Source organism: Ananas comosus, linkage group 3 (genome assembly GCF_001540865.1).
Source record: "Ananas comosus cultivar F153 linkage group 3, ASM154086v1, whole genome shotgun sequence".
Lineage (NCBI taxonomy): Eukaryota > Viridiplantae > Streptophyta > Magnoliopsida > Poales > Bromeliaceae > Ananas > Ananas comosus.
This window is the reverse complement of record NC_033623.1, coordinates 1,145,625-1,166,587: the sequence shown is the minus strand read 5'-3', so window position 1 is coordinate 1,166,587 and position 20,963 is coordinate 1,145,625. Positions and strand designations below refer to the sequence as shown.

At 33.9% G+C, this 20,963-nt stretch overlaps 1 protein-coding gene across 2 annotated transcripts; it reads left to right on the top strand.

Moving 5' to 3' along the window:
• LOC109707031 (phosphoenolpyruvate carboxylase kinase 2-like) lies at positions 18,565–20,086 on the top strand. 2 transcript variants are annotated; one of them, XM_020228077.1, is made up of 3 exons: positions 18,565–18,851; positions 18,983–19,517; positions 19,726–20,086. In XM_020228077.1, exons 1-3 carry the CDS (start codon positions 18,576–18,578, stop codon positions 19,773–19,775), a joined length of 861 nt encoding a protein of 286 aa, XP_020083666.1. In that variant the 5' UTR covers positions 18,565–18,575; the 3' UTR covers positions 19,776–20,086. The 2 variants fall into 2 exon arrangements, with proteins under 2 accessions (XP_020083666.1, XP_020083667.1); XM_020228078.1 differs by having other exon boundaries at positions 18,565–18,911; positions 19,043–19,517.

Here is a 20,963-nt window from a genome sequence, read left to right as displayed (position 1 = left end):
ACCATATCTATGATTTATCGAATATTTACTTTAGTATTCTATGATTTATCAAATTTTTATTTTAGTATTATGTAGTTTTAACTTTATCATTGATTAACAAAAAAATTAATATAAAGAATAGAAAAAAAAGGAGAAATTATAAAATATTAAAGTGATATATTTTAAATTGTAAAATAGTAAATAAAAAAATATAAAATCATAGAGCTAGTATTTAAAATTTTCTCTTTATTTATTTATTTATGAAATAATTAATGCGCTGCACGGGGCAGAGACAAATAGTCAACGTAACGTGGGGTTGGACCACAACTCGACATTTTGTTCATTTATTATTTTTTTTATCTCTATCCAGGTGGTGAAACACGTGGAGGTAGTTCATGAAGGAGAAATAAATAAATTAATTAATTAATTAAGAAGATGTAGTTTGTTACATGAGAGCAAATTAAAAAGTAAAAAAAAAAAGAAAAAAAAAAAGGATGGGGCACAAGAAGCAATGTGGAGCTTCAAAATTGGATGACGAGATTGTGTTCACACCGTCACCTTTTGAGCAGTATTAATTAATTATAAATTAACCATTCTTAATTTTCATGTGCAACACAAGGAGTCACAAATAAAAACATAGTTGAAAATATCTTTTTGCAAGATATATATATCATTACGTACGTCACACTGAGATCTTGGTGTTCAAAAGAGGCTTTGATTAGAATTACTACATAGTAGAATGCACTACACGTACGTAATGAGAAAGTGCAATTAAAAACTTTTATAAATAATAAAATATTTTGTAGGTTGTTGTAATTTTGATTAAGATATATATAAGCTTTTCAGTCCAGTATTTGAAAATCTAAAGAGAGTATTATAGCTACGAAAATTTTATTTAGTTGCATGCAATTGGAATGTACATAAGTACAGCTAGATATCGCTCCATTTTATAACTAGCGAGTAGATAGGTTTAGGTCGTTCAAGATGTAATAGTTAGTTTTTTTTTTTTTCTTTATTGATCCAACTAGCAGATACGAATTTAAAATAATTCTATATATATGATATAATATGACTAGATCTTTTAATTCAGATATAGCGTTTTAAGCGGTGATTAGACTCAACATTTAAGAGAATTAAACGTGCTAAGACTAAAAAAGTCGAAAATACATGGCACTCTTGGAAACCGGAACATGCATGCATGCACCTGCCTTTACTGTGTTCAGCTTGACATGCATACAAAATTAAGACTAGAAAAGTCGGTCATGTAGCTTCAAACTGCATGCAAAATTAAGATACAAAATTTTATAGTTTAAACACTCTTAAGTATACATATAGCCAAATAAAACACAGCATGTAACACAATATAATTAGTATATATTCGACCATATATATTTCCATGAAGTGCATTCGCATTTGTAGCTATAAAAAAGGCAAATAGCTCGTAAGAGGTGTATGAAAAGGTGTAGGGAAACTTTAAATAAATTAAAATAATAACAAATTTGTAAGCACAAGTAGCAAGAATCCAAATTCCTCAATCCTACATTGGTCAAATCGGTTGTTAATATGAGAGCATGTTTTCAAACAAACAAAGCTCCTTTCTAAAAGTTAGATATATTTTTATATATATATGCCCTACTGCTACAGCTGCTTTTTTTTTATTTTATGTTTCTTTAGAGCCTAAGTATTTTTATATTTGTATTTAATCTTCAAGAGTTGTGTGTCATCTCTAGCTTGACAATTCAACTTCTCATTTGTCACGCTACAAAAGAATTAGGTTATAGGGACACATGTTTAGGACACTTTTGAGAAAGTGTCCCATTTATGCTAAAATTTAAAAAAACATCTACTAATGCCTAAATATAAAGCCCAATCCAATAAAAAATAAAAGATTACTCTACTCAACCCACCACACCCAGTCCATTTGGCCGATTACAAACTGAAAAGAAAAAAAAAAAAGAAAAATCAATTACCATCTTTTCTTCTCTCTTCACTGAATTCACTAAAATTCTGGACGAAGAGCCTTTCCTGTCGTCCTCCTTTGCCACCGCAGCTAACGAGATAAAGTTTCGGCGGTCGTTAAATGCTTAAATAAGTGTTGGTAAATTAGCAACACTTTTTTAGGTTATAGTGACACTCTTTAACTGTCACTATATACCTAGCGACCCCACATATAGCAACATTTTTTAAAAGTGTCGGTAATTTTAGCTAGCAGCACTTTTTTGACATGTACCTACATTTAAAAGTGTCGCTATAGACCGTTTTTGTTGTAGTGTGATCATTTGAAGTTTTTTTTAATTATTTTATTATAAATTATTCAGAAATAGAAGGAGTTCCATTATTTTACATAGAGTGGCCTTTGTATACGTGGTTTGGGACTACGTACAAGAACAAAACTTAATTTACTGGAAATTAAAGATCTTTCATAAGAAGAGAGCACAAGTATGATCCGTAATTGGATCGTATATACTTAAGTGTGACCTATCTGATGGTTCATTTAATTATATTCACAATCCGCCGACCGTCCCTAGAGCAAGTGGCAAAGGGTTTGGTGGTTGGTACTCGAGATCCAAGTTCGAATCCTAGTTGATTCGCATTTCCAGCTAAGTTTATTTCTAAATGAAATAAACGAAGCGGCTAGCGTGCAACCTATCTCTCAAAAAAAAAAAAAAAATTATATTCACAATCCTTACTGAAGAGCTCCTTTTTTTTTTCTCTAAAAGAAAGATAGCGTGCTTAGTACCTGCTACATTCACCAAGGTAAATGAAATCAGCTATAAGAAGTGAGGCAGCAAGGCCTCGAGCACAAACTTAGCATAAATTGGAATTTTAGTTTGGTCGTCACCTGAGATCTCTTATTAGGAATTTCGTATCTACAAATTGGGATTAGGCCTTTTCTAACTAAATATAGGGTTAATTACACCGGTAGTCCCCAATCTTTCCACCAATTTTTACTTGAGTCTCCAACCTTTTTTTTTTTTTGCAATTGAGTCCCTAATCTTTTGATTTTATTACAATTAGGTTCCAATCGTTTAAAAAACTGTTAATATTAACGGAATCGCCACTTCAGCGCCTATGTTGCAGCCTTTTGCATGTCAATTAGGTCCTTAAACTTCGCACATTTTTCATTTTAGTTCCCCAAAAAAATTCAAAATTTTAAATTTAAATTCAAAAATAATATTAAAATTAATATTTTAAACTAACGAGAAATTAGAATTTTGAATTTGAATTTAAAACTGAATTAAAATTTTGAATTAAAATTAAAATTTTAAATTTAAATTTTTAATTGAATCTAAATTTTGAATTCAAACTTAAAATTTTGATTTTGATTTTGATATTTCAGTTTACATTTAAAATAAAAGTTTTGAAACTGAAATTTAAATTTAAAATATGAATTTAAATTTAAAATCATATTCAAAATTTTGATTTTAAATTTTAAATTTGAATTTAAAATTTAAATTTGAATTTAAGATTTGATTTCAATTCTATTTGAATTTAAACTTCGAATTCAAATTCACATTTTGAATTTGAAATTTCAAATCGAAGTTTGAAATTAAATTAGAATTTAGAATTCCAAATGTGAATTTGAATTTAAAATTAAAAATTTAAAATTAAATACAAAATCGGAATTTGAATTCCAATTTAAATTTGAATTCAAAATCAAAATTTAAATTTTTTTTTTGAATTTATAAATTTAATGGATTAATTATACCATTGGTTCTCAACCTTTGCACTATTTTTCAATTTGGTCCCCAACCTTTTTTTTGTTTGCAATCCGCTGGCACAGTGCCACCGTGGCGCTGACATGGCGCCTCCGTGGCGCTGATGTGGTATTTTTCGTCAATTTTAACAGCTATCTAACAGCTGGAATTTAATTGAAATGAAATAAAAAGATTAGGAACTTGATTGCAAAAAAAAAAGATTGGGAACCAAATTGAAAAATAGTGTAAAAGTTAGGGACTATTGGTGTAATTAACCCCTAAATATATATATAGCACCATATAACGTTTTTCTTTCATGCATAATAATAACTCCAATTCTTTGAATCCCAGAATCGGCTTTTCACACTAAAGAAGCTATAGAGCTTTTTCATTTAGAAGAAAGAAACATACTTTTTCTTTAGAAATAAGGCGAGTTATCTGTTTTATTCATTAGATTAATAAACTTCTAAACTAGAAAAGTGAGACAAGAGTTGATCTCCAAACAAAAAAAAAAAAAGAGGAAAGTACTTTTTCTAACTTGCACAATTAATGTTGTAAATCGAGGGGCAGTTTGGACGAGCTGAGTATGTCGCACCTGGAACTCGTATAATGCACGAAATTTTTTTTTTTTTTTTAGAGAGAAAGATAACATACTATCCGCTTCGTTTATTTTTTTAAAATAAATTTAGCTGGAAATGTGAATCAACTAAGATTTAAACTTGAAATCTCGAGTAGCAACCACCAAATCTTTTGCCACTTGCGTTAGAAACGGTCGGTCATAATGTGCGAAAGTTGGTTCAACATTTGTTCGGATAAATCAGCGAACTTGAAAATGAGACCAAAAGATATAGAAACTGTTAAATATAAAAAATATTTAAAATACTGTTTTTTACTGGCTTAAGTTTTTAAAGTATAATAGTTGTTTCATGTTATTTAACATGAAATGAGCACAGTGGGTGTTAAATATAATTTTTTTTTATATTATTGAAAATAAAAACCACATATTTAATTTGTTAGATAATTAAGGTGAATCAAATTATTACATGCATATATTTCATTTAACACACTCTTTAAAATGCTATGCACTATAACAGAATAAGATTATAGGGACACATGTTTGGAACACTTTTGTATATACAAGTGTCCCATTTATGCCAAAATTTTAAAAAAAATCTACTAATGCCTAAATATAAACTCCAATCCAACCAAAAATAAAATGTTACTCTACTCAACCCATCCCACCCAGTCCATTCGGCTCGATTATAAACAGAAAAAAAAAAAGAAAAGAAAAATCGATTATCATTTTTTCCTTCTCCCCTCACTCAATCGACTGAAATCCTAGACGAAGATCCCTTCCTCTCATCCTCCTCCGCCACCACAACCAACGAGGTAGAGTTTCGATGCTTGCTAAATGCTTAACTAAGTGTTGGTAAATTAGTAGCACTCTTTGTAGATTATAGTGACACTCTTTAACTGTCACTATATACCTAGCGACCCCACATATTGCAACACTTTTTAAAAGTGTCGGTAATTTACCCAGTAGCACTTTTTTTGACCTGTACCGACATTTAAAAATATCGCTATAGACCGTTTTTGTTGTAACGAAGTTAGAGGATACAAAATTAAAATCTAACACTAGATGCGTTTTATGATATTCAAAAAGCTTACATATAAGAAATTATAAATATTGGACGCCACATTCTCTTTATACTGCATGGATTGCATTTACCAAACTCGAATTTGAATTTAAGACATAATTTTAATTAAAAATTAGATGTGGTGCATAATTAAAGCAAATAGATAAACCGGGTGTGGGCTATAATTTTTTCATTTTTTGTATAGAGTATTCCAAAATCATTAACCATATAATTATGGTTTTAACATAGTTTTATAGTTAATTGGTCCTATATATGATGCGTGTCCATCACTAGGCGTATACAATTAATTGTTGGAATATATTTCACTTTTACAGCATTAATCAATACTACTTAAATTAATATTGAATTAATTAACTTTATTTATTATATAATTAAACTTAATCTAGTATATTCTAATATTGCTAATACAATATTAAAATCATCTAAAAATTAAATTTTATAATTTTTAGGCTTTGTTTGCCTAGTGAATTAATTAATAGCTTCAAAATGAACGGCTGAAAACAAAAAATTTATAAAATATAATGATAAAGACTTAAATTTTAAATTAAAATATTAATCATGCTGTTAATGGTAGGTAAACCTTTTTATTAAATTTTTGACTAATTTAGATTGTTCTACACTATAGAACTTAACAAACATGTCTTATCGGCCATTAAAACGGTCATTTTTTAGACCATTAATTTCATCACTTGATAAATAATATCGAAAAAATATGAAATTTATTTTTTAAATAGTTATAATAGTATAGATAATATCTAATAGAGCCCATTATCAAATTAAATATATTCTATCATATCAAAACAACTTATAAATACGAAAGTCTCCGTACTTTAGAAAATTCAAGAGACGTATTAAATTCGCTTTTCTTTTATGACAAATAATAATGCTAACACTCGATCCCACCCCAAAAACTTGAACTTTATGAACTCAAGACTTTTTTTTCTTCTTTCTTTTTTTTTTTTAGTTTTTGAAAAGGCATTAGTAAGATTTAAACCATTGAACTTAAAAGTACACCAGTTGTAATTTGTAAATTCCTGTTAATAAAAACTAATTTTGTGATGCCCTAACTTCCTAGGAGGTCACCCATCCTAGGACTACTCCTGTCCTAGGACGCTTAACTCTCTTAACCTCTTGGGTCTTGTCACCATCCAATATGCTTAAGTCGGGTTAAAAGTTTAGCCCTATTATATCTTATATATAGGACTACTCGGGGTCTCACAATCTCCACCCCTTTACGCCCTAACGTCCTCGTCAGGCTCAGACTCACAAGTATCAGGCGATGTGAGACTTGTCTCGCTAGCCCGTCATCCAGATCCTTGCTCAGCCGAGACTCATCTCACACTTCCGGCTGGTAATTGGCTCTGATACCATCTGTGACGCCCCAACTTTCCAGAGGGTCACCCATCCTAGGACTACTCCCGTCCTAGTACGCTTAACTCTCTTAACCTCTTGGGCCTTGCAACCACCCAAAATGCTTAAGCCGGGTTAAGAGTTTAGCCCTATTATATCTCATATATAGGACTATTTGGGGTCTCACAAATTTCCATGCATGGACCTTTTGGTGAAAGAAACATGGAGCACGTTTAAGTGGCCAATTCTAGTGAAACACAAGGCTAATTAATGTCGCATCTAATTAATTTTTGGGCTATAATTAGTCCTTTTCGTGCCAAATTAATTAACCTGACTTGACCGGCTCTACTTGTGTGAGCTAATCGAGCTTAAAATTAGTCCAAGCTGACAGCTGCTTGACCCATCAACTTGTTTGGCCAGTTGCCTGCTGTTCTTCTTAGTTGATTTTTTGAACTTAAAATGCTTGACCCATTTATTTATATATATAATAAAGAAAAATATTAAATCTACAACTCAATAAGGATTAGAATTCTAACAATCTTGGACAACCATTCAAGTGTTTAAATGATCAACCTCTTTTGAATTGATAGTATTAAAAGAATTAGAACAGTAATAATTAAAACTAGTGCGACGTTTCTGGTCTTTGGATGATGATATTGTAAGATTACGACTAAAATTGTGCAATTTATGGCTTTTGGATGGTGATATTGTAAGATTGCAACTAAAAATATTTGTACGTAGTGTTAAACCATATTAATATTATAATCGTATTTTCTGCCGTGATTTTTTATTTTCAAAATCGGATTGTAGACGATAGTTTTTTTTTTTTTGTGAAGGCCCGCGCTCCGCAGCGAAAAATTTGGATAATTTTTTTTTTTTTGTGATTCATTCTTGCTCACAATCTATAAAAAAAAGTAGATATTTCCAATCTATTCCTTATCCCAAGGGATGGAGCTATCACATGAACAAATATGGGATTAGGGTAATAGTTAATAGAGCAATTTAAGTTTAATAAAATTTTTAACTTAACTAACAAGAATAACTAAGGAGAATAACTAAGGTGAAAAAATGAGAGCAAAATGTGAGATGGTCCCTAACTGTCATTCATATTTTATTATGATAAAATAATATTTCATCGTGTTTAAAGTAGACTGAAAAGAGAGAATTGTATAAAATAGAATGATTCTTTTGTCAGAAAATTTAGAGTTTTTATATATATATATATATATATATATATATATATATATATACTTCCAAGGGCTAAAATGTTAACACCAAAAGTACAGAAATAACATCGCAATATGGAGATAATTAATCCATAAACTATCCATACACTTCATCGTAAAAATAAAAAATAGGGATAACTTCAAAAAAACCCCTGTTGTTTCGTACTTTCTCACTTTAGTACCCTATGATTTAAAGTGCATCAATTTGTCCCCTGTGGTTTCGTTTTTCTCTTTTTATTATCAATTTTTTTTCTTAAATCAGTGACAAAGTTAAAATTAAAAGGTACTAAATAAAATATTCGATAAATCTAGATGGGTATCTGAAGTTTTTTGTATATAATTTAACGAAATATTAAAAAAAAGCTGCCAAAAAGATAAAAACAAAACCACAGGAAGACAAATTAATACACTTTAAATCATATGGTACTAAAGTGAAAGAGTGCGAAACCATAGGGGGGTTTTTGAAGTTTTTCCTAAAAAATATAAGCTAAAAAAGTGTCCATGAAACAGAAATAAAAAAAAAAAAAATACAAACTTATATTTTAAAATACATAAAAATATGTGTAATGAAAGATCAGTATATTTGTAAGGGTATTCATAAAAATTTTAAAATTTAAACTTTGTAGTGACATCAATGAAATTAATTCTATAATAAGATATTTTTGCATACAAATAGAATTCAAATTTTCAACTCCCCCATTAGAATCCACTCATTTTGTGATGCTGATGTAAGGGTTTTAATGAAACATATATGTACACATCACTCTCACCTATGACCAGTTGAATTGATTGATGCTGATCGATCATAACTGTAGTCTAAGTCTAAAGGAATCGACTCAGCCAAATGTGAAGAGCAAATTAGACCATTGACATTTTTAAAGACTATTAATTCGTTGGACATGCTACATACATCGGTTGAGGAAAAATATGATATTAAAATCGGTTCTACACGGATGTACTCTTAATTTTCAACATCTCATAAATTTTTACCTTTTTCCGCCTTACTTATCATGGGTGTGAAAAAATATGGTATCCAAGTGGGTTCTTCGCGGTTGTACTCTTTTAATTAATTTTCATCTTCTTCTTACAAATTTTATATTTTTCGCCTTTCTTTTCATGTGTTGTATAGTTTATACAATCTAATATTCTATATATATATATATATATATATATATAATTGATCTAGGATACTTTTACAAGTATCATCTTCATGTTGCTATCACGTTTTTAGCCATTGGATCTACTTTTTGATTACAAATAGCCCTTGAATCAAACACTATTCCACCTACCACCACCTACCACCACCTATCCCCATCATCTCAACCTCACATCTCTCCATCCAAGGGCTNTATATATGTAGAGAGAGAGAGAGAGAGAGAGAGAGAAAGTTGAGCTGGAATGTTACCGATAGCAAACAGGCTCTATTGCCATTTATTTGTTTTCGGTGATCGAGTCTCCAAATCGATGATCAGCGCTATTGAACATAATCTACACCACTTGAAACATTTAGAAATCAAATTTCGTACTTTTTCGATATCGTTCTCTTATGTATCAAGTGGACACAAAAATGAACGGCCGAAAATGAATATCTTTTAAAGAGTAACGATAAGAGTATTGTAATTAAGATCAAGAGTATAGATCTTGTTCTAAATAGTTTAAAGAATTTTCTAACTAAAACGCAATTGATTTGAATATCTTTACGCTGTTAAACGAAAAACGTTTCATATCGACCGTTAAAATTATAAATTTTGAAACTCTTTGATCATTAGGCCAATGATGTCTAAAAAATTTAAAATTTTATTTCTAGATATTTCAAATAGTATAAATTATATTCAACGGCGCCGATCATTGTAAATAAATGGATGGTAACGAAGCCCCCCATTTACTACCAATAGCATTCCAGCTCAACTCTATATGTACATTAATGAGGTAAAGGTAATAAGATTATTTCTAAGTCGTTTTTTATATAATATCAAATTGATTGAAGGGTAAAATATAGATGACTCAATTTCAACACACAAGTCAAAATAAGGCTTGAAAAAAATAATAAATAGTTGTTTTATATTATTTAATATAATATCAGAGTACGAGATACTGAATTCGAATCTCGTGAGGCTCCTTCCGCTCGACCTATCAAAATATCTCGAGTCCAAATGTAAAGATAGAATATATAATATAAAAATTATCATTCTCTGATAGTTTAAAACTTTGGATTAACTTAAATTTCGCATCTTTTAATTGAACTTAAAACTAGATTAATTGAAAAGCATTGATGGTGCCATCTAAGTCAAGATGGTGGGCATAAAATGATTTAAAGAGAAAGAATCCATTAATTGTTGCTTTTTCTACTAAAACTTTTATTCATCACTATAGCTAGCTAGTTAAGTATCCTTTTTCTAAGATGGAGAAAGGTTATTTCTACTTCTAAAAGAGGATGCGGTTGCGCTTGCACGTTACGGCAAATCAATTTAATTGAGTCAAGTAAACTAGATTCATGTGCAAGGAACATTAGTTTAATTATTTATCTCATGAATGAATATATTTATATTTATTAATTTTGCATTTAATTTATATTATACTTTTCTTAATTGATATATTTTACAGTGAAAAGAATATTTGATCGAGCATGGCTAACAAAAATTGACCGTAAGAATGTTTTACACTGTTGTTTTATTTACTTACCAATTATTATTATTAATTGAGATCTTCATTTGGTTGATTAAATATGTCCTAGGATAATAAAACTTGTACTCTTAAATACTTTGTGATTAAAATTATTGAATATAAATATTAAAAATATTGTTCTTTGGTAACTTAATTATATGGAAGACAACAGTTATTTCATATAATGTAACGCAGTATCAGAAAAGAAAATTCTTAGTTCGAGTCCCACGAGGCTCCTAACCTTATTTACTTTTCTCTCATTTAATTCAAACCATGTTTTGAGCCTATCAAAAAATCCCAAGTCCACACGTAAGAAAAATTATTGGAAATAAATATTTCAGACAGATCTAAGTTCAGATACGAAGGAAGTGTTGAATATAAATATTAAAAACTTAAGATTATAGAAAGCAATGATTGCTTTGTATTGTTTAATAAAAAAATAGAATTCATGAGTCATTTGTTTTCTTAGTATAAAGGAATTAATTTGCTTGGATACTTTGGTTACTTATTGGTACAAAGGTAAATTGCAATTTTGTTAGCTTCCCCGAATTTTAATGAAAATTATTTTATTCTAGTTCTTATTCTCTTAAAAGTAATTTTTATGCTGATGCTAACGATTATTCTTCGATGACTTTGGTGTAGAACTAGGTCTTTAAACTTTGAAGTATACTATTTAAAGATTCTTTAATTTTATTATGTTTATTAGAATCAACACAATTGACTATTAATTCAAAAATGCTAAGCCCGTGTTTTTGAATTTTTAGTATTACTCGAAAATGGTACATAAAGTTGAACTTAACATCATAATTTAAAGCGACTGCACATATAACGTCAATTCGACACCTACATCATTTTGAGTAAACAGAACGTGCGAGAAATCAACATCGGAGATTAAAAAATGTCAAATAACTTTGAGATTTCAAATGCGTATAATAATTTTGTAAAAACGATATGACGGATGCAGAGAACCGCATTAAATTTTTTCAGACATATCTGAGTTGAATATTATTATGTGATATTATCTTTATGCTTATTCAATTCAGCTTAATCTAAAATACGAAGCGAGTCTACGAGTCCACGCGTGTACAAATGAAACAAGTAAAAATTATTGCAAAGACCTTCTAGAGAGTGAACAGAATAAATGGCGAGTCAAGCACAAAGGTTGTGAAGCAAAAAATTCATGGGGGTTTTAAAGTAGAACGTGTTCCACAGAGAGAAAGATCCCACAAAGGAGTCATTAATGGGATGTCGACAAAAAACACTTTGTCATTGTTGCGTGGAATAAAAGTGTACATTTGCACCCATACGGATCACAAAGGTTTAAAAAAAAAAAAAAAAAAAAAAAAAAAAAAAAAAAAAAAGGGGCAGCAAAAAGAAAAAAGTTAAGCCATAATTATTTGTGTGTGCTTTTCTCGTGTCCTAGATTCCACTTGTTACAATGAGGTTCGTGAGCCCCACACGAGCAAACGTACAAGCCGAACATGAACTGGCTCATTTATACATTATATATTGATAGTTTATTTTTGATTCATTTATTACTAAACAAGCTGACAAACAGTAAATTATTATTATAATATAAAAAATTAAAAAAACAAATAATTTTAATTTAATTTAAGAAATAAAATTTACACATTAACATAGATTTTTTTATCTTTGGATTTGCCTAAAATTTAAATAGTAAAAATTTATATAATATATATNTGGTTTCGTGCATTCTCACTTTGCTACCCTGTGGTTTAAAACGTATCAATTTGCCCCCCTGTGGTTTCGTTTTTATCTTTTTGTTATCAATTTTATTATTATTATTTTTTTAAATCAGTGACAAAGTTAAAATTAAAGGATACTAAAGTGACTATTCGATAAATATAGATGGTTATCTGAAGTTTTTTGTATATAATTTAACGAAATATTAACGAAAAAGCTTCCGAAAAGATAAAAATGAAACCACAGGGGGGTAAATTGATACGTTTTAAACCACAGGGTAGCAAAGTGAGAATGCACGAAACCACAGGGGAGGTTTTTGAAGTTTTCCCTAATATTTTTGCCTATTGAATCAATCCTAACGACTTTTGGATCATGCACAATGGGACGTCTCACAAGTAACCAATATTATTGACTTTTGATCTAATGATCAAAATGGTAATTCGAAAGATTGCAATTTTTTCGGTTATATATATAAAGAGAGAGACAGAGAGAGACAGAGAGAGAGAAAGAGAGTAGGGCTACTGTGCTTTTATTAGGAGCACAGTAGGTCTTGTGCTCCCAACTTTCTAATTATCTATCAATTTGATGGGTGGTTAGGATGAGAGAGAAGAGAAATTAGAGAGAAATTTAAAAAGAAGAAAAATTGAGATACCCAATTTCTTTTCAATTTCTCTTCTCTCTCTCACTCCCTAACCATCCTAAATACCTCAATTTCTCTTCTCTAGATCTCACTCCCTAACCATCCTAAATACACGTGTCGGACGATCGCAGGTCGGTCCGGCACGGCCGGGGCCATAAAAGATGGCCCGTTGACGGCTTAAGGGCCAACGCGGCACGGTCCTCACGGCCCACAGATTAGCCCAACATAGCCCACATGGCCCGCATATGATGTGGGCCGCGCCGTGCCTCTGGACTCATATTTATTTTTTTTATAAATATAAATAGAATCTAGTAAAATTCTAGAAAACTTTGAATTAAGAAAAAGGGGAAATCTAGTGCTTTGGTTAGTAAAAGTAAAATATACATGTAAAACTAAAAAAAAAAAAAAAAAAAATAAATATTTATGTCTAATCTCATGTCTTTTTTATCTTTAATGAAGCAAAGGCTAAAAATATAACATGTCATTCATTTGGATTCAAAGTAATCCACATAAATCTTGGTCCATTTGGATAACCAATGTATTGAATTAGAATTATTTTTTTCTTGCAATTTTCTTGTTAGTTAGTGAATGAATAAAATTATTCATTAAGCTGAAAATTCATGAATATTTATCAATGATTGTAAAAATAATAATATTGTGATTAATGGCTCTCACAATTCACCAATCACCATAAAAAAAAAATCAAATTATAGATTTATAATCATCGTCAAACATTCCTTTTAAGCTAATTTAAAATTTAAAAAAGGTTATTGCTAATGCATCATATGACCATTTAGAACATTGAGTGATTCTCTACGTAGTTCCCGCTTCGTTTATTTCATTTAGAAATAAACTTAGCTGGAAATTTGAATCAACTAGGGTTTGAACTTGGGTCTCAGGTACCAACTACCAAGTCCTTTGCCACTTGCTCTAGGGACGGTTGGGTCTCTACGTAGTTCATTAAAAAAGTAAAATAATATACAACGTAAACTCGTATACCTACACAATCACTATTCGGAGAGTGTGCGATCAATCCAAAAAACAATATAATATAATGCAACTATCTAAATCAAACTAAAATGTTGCACGAGGTAAAGAATTTTGTGCAAAATAAAACTAGCAAATGTTACAATATATATAAGAAGATAGATAAGCAACCACTTTATCCCTCACAGGATAGCCAATCAAGTACCAAACAGTAAGAAGTTTTTTTTTTTAATTTTTCTTTTATTTTTCTTTTTTGGTTCCAAGATAACTTATTTAAGAAGACACTGCTATAGCACCTCCAAGTTTCCAGGTTTTTTGTATGGCCTAGTGAAGGGCGATAAACGTCCGGAACTTAGAAAAATTTCAACCCAGCCAAAATTCCGCTAAGTGAGTAGCCAACGGGACACCAAACCTATGTTAGTTCATTCGCGAATTATTCGCGAATTTTTGAAGAACCGAATTAAACGGCCGAACTCGTATTTTTCTGAAAAATTTGGAAAAAAAACGCGTTTTTTTGGTCAAAAAATACTCATTCGCAAATAATTCGCGATGGCCGAATTATTCGGCCAAAAATTCGGCTCGCCGCTCGCCGCTCGCACCCGCTCTCGCACCCACGCTTACGCTCCTGCCCGTGCTCACGGGCCTCGCGGCTTGCTTGCGCTCGCAGGCCACGGGCCGCGCGGCCCGCCCAAAACAGAAAAAAGGAGAAAAAAAAAACCCTTTACAACCAAAACAGAAAAAAAAAAAAAAAAAACCTTTCGGAATCCCCCCAAAAAAAATTACTGGATCAAAAAAATTTAATCTCTTATAGACTATCTTAATCTCTTATTTGCTTATTTATTTATTTATTTTAAGGCATAATATAGTTTGCTATTTTTTTTACTTAATTAGCTTAATTTTGTAGCTCTTTATTCTTATATTCTTAAGAAATATGAGAAGTTATGCTAATAGCATAAATTTTGAGAGAAAAAAAAAGTAATTTAATAGTCGAATTTTTTATCCCGAATTTTTAATTGGTGAACATATAATATCCGTATAAATCATGTATCCGAATAAATAGCGAATCCGTTTTTTTGCCGTATTTTTCAACGAATTTAAAAATTAGAAGACAAATTTTATCTGAATTATATTCGTACCGAATTTTTGCCGAATCCGAATTAACTAACAATGCACCAAACCAGTAGCCATTATAGGAGGTTGTGCTGGATTTAGAAGCTCCATTACTGTCAACAAAAATTCAAAGATCATGGGCCAAACCTTCGGTTCATCTTATAATAATTAATTATAAGAGCCAAGTTTAATATATCTGAAGTGTATAAATAGGTGAGTTGACTAAGGCCAAGAGAGTAAGATCGAGTAGAGAGAGCATGTAATTTCTGTTTATAAGTAGTGGAGTACATTGTTTTTGCGGAACCTCTATCACACTTTCTCGCATTCTTTTTCTTGCACTTAGTCCTTGAGGGTGCGGAGTTTCAGAGTAGAAAGAATGAAGTAGGCTTACTCATTTTCGAGCAGAAAAGAGGGCGCCGCACGGACTTTGGCAAGCGAATTCACAAAGTCCGTGACGTAAAGCCCACTTCACACTAAAAGTGGAAGTTTCAAATTGGTTTTTTTGGCCTGAAGGCTTATTTGCCCAAAAAGCTAATTCATGGGCCCTTTTCTATAGGATGTAAAGTCTAATAAAATTTCAGGTATGAATGCATATTTCAATCGCTTTCGCCCTTCCTCTGTTTTGCCTAATAAAGTTAGATAGTCCTTGATACTGTTAGAACAAATACCGCACAGAAATCTGATTGTGATTTAAATTTAACTAAATTTTTATTATGAAAATAAATAAATCAACTTACAGATGATCGCTAAATCCAAATAAATACTTAATTGATCCGGAAGCGTGCAAGGCACTGCCCTAAGGCGTATTCCCGTCTTTACGTGCGGGATTAACCGGGAACAACACCCCAAGATACGACCGGAATTCCTCCTCCTGCGAGCACGATCGTGAAGAAGATTGACGGAGACTCTTTCAACACCCGATAATAAAAGAACAACAAAATATAAACAAATCTTCAAATGATTTAGCTTCAAACAGTATTTTGTTTCTTCTCTATTTTTCAAGTTAATTAACAAAGGTACACCCTCTGTATATATACAACCATGTGAACGTCACTTCAACATTCCAAAAAATAAAAAGACGTTGGAAGCATCACGCATCATCCGCGGAACGGACGCGCGCTCGCGCGCGTGGAACGGACTCGCGGGCGGAACGGCAGCGCACGATCTTCATGATCGTAACGTCCGGAAAAAATAAATAATTAGAAAAGATAATTAGTAAAATAAATTGAGAGATTTTGAATTTTACATCAACATATACTAAACATGTCATCACTAAGCTTAGGGAAGAAGGAAATGATGCACCAATAAAAACCAATTGATTAAAAATGAACACAGAGAGAGAGAGAGAGAGAGAGAGGGAGAAATAAAAAAAAAAAAAAAAATCTATTTATAGGGAAACAAATATTAATAAACTCAAAAACTCCTCTACAACAGGCTACATCATGGGTGCTCCAACATATTATGCAATATACATTGTGTGCTAACAGAGGCTAACCCATGTCTAATAATTTTTGGGGGGCCTTAAACTAACAAAGGTACCAATTGATTAAAAAAAAAAAAAAAAGAATTGTCCAAGGAGCTCCTTGGATATAGAAAATTTGTACAAGGAACTCCTTAATCTAAAATCAACAAGCCGACTTTTCTTTTTTTTTTTTTGATATAAATTTCTTTTTATAAAAACAACTGAACAAAGAACTGATGCTAATTATCAAGTTCTTAACCAGCTGCACTAGATAAAGTCGGCTTTATTGCATGCATTGCAGGTCAAAATTACTACTGCCTCTAGGTCTTCTTCAATTGCCATATTAATTGCGGACTGCGAGGACACTCTCGCAGCCATTGAGAGAGTCCAATTGCACTCAACCAAATTGGGCACCGTAGCGCCAACAACTGCGTATATTCGAACTGATAACGCATGTGCAAATGTCATCCTAAGCCTATATGGCACATTAAGAGACACATTTAGTGTCAAAGTTATAAGTTGAAAAACAGGGGAAAGGGAGAAAAACACTCCCAAAAAACCAAGTTGTTAGACTTATGAAACATTCTAATGTCCTCAAATAGCTAGTATCTTGGAGTACACTTAATAAATTTATACCTGATTTGACCATTGATTTTGTGCGCTCTCCCTTCTTAGCTGTACTAGAAGCTATTTGGATAGTTTGAAGAATCTCTTAACTTCAACTACGATTGCCGTGATGCGATTATCAACATGTATAATAATCGATGCTGCGATTAAATAATCATAGTTCTAGTTCCTAACTAGATTTTCCTCAAGCTTAAAAGATGATGCTGGTGAAAATAGACTCCTTCGATGGCGTGGCAATGTTCGACCGAACGAATCGCCACTAATAATGTATTAAAAAAATATTAAAAGAAATACGAAACCTCATGTTTGAACTGTGTGCAACAAGAGTCACGCCTGAACAATTACGCTATCATAATTATTTATTTTATTATGATGCTGATGACGATGACAGTAATTCAGAATACTTAATTTTGAAGCATGGCCTCAGGCGGGTATAGGACTATAAAATTATGAATAATTCAAGTTAAAAAATTCGCACTCCCAATTGTCACTATTAGTCAATAAATAAGTCGTACTAATTGAGTAGTTAATTAATTAATTGATTCCTATACTTAGAAAATAGTATATTTGGATGTACCTAATATATAATTCGCTAAGGTCAAACGGCAATTTTCAACAATAGTAGGGGCGAAGTTGATACGCATGGGTGGTCTGATTATAGCTTATCAGATTAGCAAATAAGACACGAAACGTATCGGTCTAAATGGCATATGCGACACATATTATCAGGTGCTTTAAAGTTCGGGTTTCGCCGTTACTTCCTCTTCGTTGAATAAAGGGAAAAGAGGAGGGGAGAGAGGGGGTCCCCAAAAATAAAAAAAAAGGGGGGGGGAGGGAACATGTCACGTTGTCCTGTCTCATACACGTGTCCAATTTTTACTGGTGGTGAAAAAGTGCGATTTTCTAAGTGGCGCGTCGCGATTCGTTCCTTTTACGCTAACAGTGTACGTCCCTCGTCCGGAAACGGTCCCCACGAACCACAGTTTGGTAGGGGTGGTCCCCGAGCGGTAATCACGTGACTGGCGCGACTCTTAAAGCAATGATGAACGGTGGATGGAGGGGTCTCACGCGCCGCGCTGTTACCGGAAACGGTCCGTTACTCTCTCCGAAGGCCGTTATCTCCTTAGGCACCCGCAGTTTCGCAGCCGTCCAAATCGGCTAGCCCCTAAACTAACGGCCGTGATTCGTTGCTTTCCCCGCTCCTAACTCTAATAACAAACTAATAAAACCCACTACCACGCTTGCGAGCGAATTAAACAATTTGACGGTTGTACCCCCGCGGTTAATGAATTCTCGTGCGCTTGAAGGGAGGGTAAATGTGGGAATTGAAGGGAGGATTCGGACTAGGAGTGGGAAAGGAGAAGGAACCGTTCGATCGGGGGTGGGGAGATCTGGGCCGTCCATGCGGAAGGGAATATTCCTGGGTCGAACCCTTTTCGAGTCCCGTGGCTATAAAAAAAGGAGAAAAAGATGAGTGAGGAGTTGAGGAGGGAGTACGAGATCGGGGAGGAGATAGGGCGGGGGAGGTTCGGGGTGGTGAGGAGGTGCATGGAGAGGGCGACGGGGGAGGCGTACGCGGTGAAGTCGGTGGAGAAGGGGGGGCTCATGGACGCGGTGGACCGGGAGGGGGCGGGGGTGGAGGCGAAGGTGGCGCAGCTCGCGGGGGCGGGGAACCCCGGGGTGGTGGGGGTGCGAGCGGTGTACGAGGACGAGGGGTGGATCCACGTCGTGATGGAGCTCTGCGAGGGGCCCGACCTCTTCGACTGGATCCGGGAGCGGCGTGGGGAGCCGGCGACGGAGCCGGAGGCGGCGGCGGTGGTGGCGCAGATCGCGGCGGCGCTGGCCGCTTGCCACCGCCGAGGGGTNAGCTCTGCGAGGGGCCCGACCTCTTCGACTGGATCCGGGAGCGGCGTGGGGAGCCGGCGACGGAGCCGGAGGCGGCGGCGGTGGTGGCGCAGATCGCGGCGGCGCTGGCCGCGTGCCACTTCCGAGGGGTGGCGCACCGCGACGTCAAGCCCGACAACATCCTCCTCGACGGCGCGGGGCGGCGCGCCCGCCTCGCCGACTTCGGATCGGCCGCGTGCTTCGTCCCCGGCGAGGGAGGGGCGGGGGCGATGGCGGGGCTGGTGGGGACGCCGTACTACGTGGCGCCGGAGGTGGTGGCGGGGATGGAGTACGGGGAGAAGGTGGACGTGTGGAGCCTGGGGGTGGTGATGTACGTGATGCTCACCGGGGGCGCCGCGGCGCCGTTCGGGGGGGACACGGCGGAGGAGATCTTCGCGGCGGTGCGGCGGGGGAACCTTAGGTTTCCGACGAGGCTCTTCGCCGGGGTCTCCTCGGGCGCCAAGGACCTGATGCGCCGCATGATGTGCAAGGACCCTTCCAGAAGGTTCTCCGCCGACCAAGTCCTCAGTAAGCAAACGAACCCCATCCATCCCCTCTCTCTCTCTCTCTCTCTCTCTCTCTCTCTCGCTCTCGCTCGCCTAGGGTTTCCGATCTCATCGGGATCGGATCCCCGGGCTAAGCGTACCCAATAACTACCCCAAATGTGGATTTACCACAATTTCCCCTATTTTCGGTTTCTAATAATTTTTTTCCTTTTATAACTTGGTTTTTTTAGGGCATCCGTGGATAATGAGTGGAGGGGGACTGAGCGAGAACGCGATCTGAAGAGGAGGAAGAGGGAGAGGAAGAAGACGACGTATGACTACCGTACATAAGCCGTATATACGCCGTATTAACTCTCTGTTTTTGGGTTTTGGGTTACTACTGTTGTCGTTTTGGTTTTACTATTTTGCCAGCGCTTGCGCTTGTGAATACGGTGCTCTGAAGATAGAGTTTTATTTTGGCGTTTCTCGCTGTGATGTAAATACGAAGAAAATACGAGTAAAATACGGGGCTTAGTATTTGCTGCCTCTGTACTTCCAAAGAGATGGAGTATATCTACTGTGTTTTTCATTACAAATAATATCTTTAAAATACTCTGAGTATCTTCGTAATTTTTCATTAATTTCATTAACAAATATTAATTAATTTATTTGTTATCCATTGAAGTGTTACATAACATATTCAACAAATTACATACTAAATTTGGACCTCGTATCTATTTGGAATGTATCAAATATTAATCTCATATTCCACCCTCGTAATCTATACAAATCAAATAATAGTTTGACAAGGGCCTTCCCAGAGGAACTAGTTCTCGTAAGTCTAATCCTCTTAATTTTTTGAACTTAATCACTATTTAAATACTATTGCAAATCTAATCTTATTATATCTTAATATATCTCATATATAGAACTATATTGAATTTTAAAATGTAATGTCACAATGTATCTTACTATTGGGTTATCGATCCTATCTCTGAATACTAATCTGACATTTCACCCAAGCATCTGCACCAATTAAGTATACTAGTTAAGCGCCCCGTGCGATGCCGCGGGCGCACTGCAACGGAAAAATAATATAACAGTAAATTATTACAACTATTAACATCAATTTTTTTTTATTATGTATTAATATTTTTTAATATTATTTATTTCATTATTGAATAATTTAAAATTAAAGAAAAAGAATTAAATTAAAATATATTTCTTTCTAAAAATATTTGAAGGATGTTATATATGAGATAACATACATAAATTGACGGATAATAAATTCTCCACTTGAATTTTAGATAATTTTATTTTGTCAAAAAATATTGTTTATACCTAAGTTGCTTGTAATATACTAATAATATATAGCTAAGCTGCGCATACATCCAGACATTCATTTGAAGTTTCACATTATTTATATCAAAATTGGTATGAATAATTTTTTAAAAAATTGTGTGGGCCCCATAACCCTTCAAAATAAGGA

What these genes read in the sequence shown, in the direction of transcription:
- LOC109707031 (XM_020228077.1), top strand. Translation starts at nt 18,576, where the DNA reads ATGAGTGAGGAGTTGAGGAGGGAGTACGAGATCGGGGAGGAGATAGGG. An exon ending in CTCCGCCGACCAAGTCCTCA is followed by an intron (nt 19,518 to 19,725) that starts GTAAGCAAACGA and finishes TGGTTTTTTTAG; the next exon opens with GGCATCCGTGGATAATGAGT.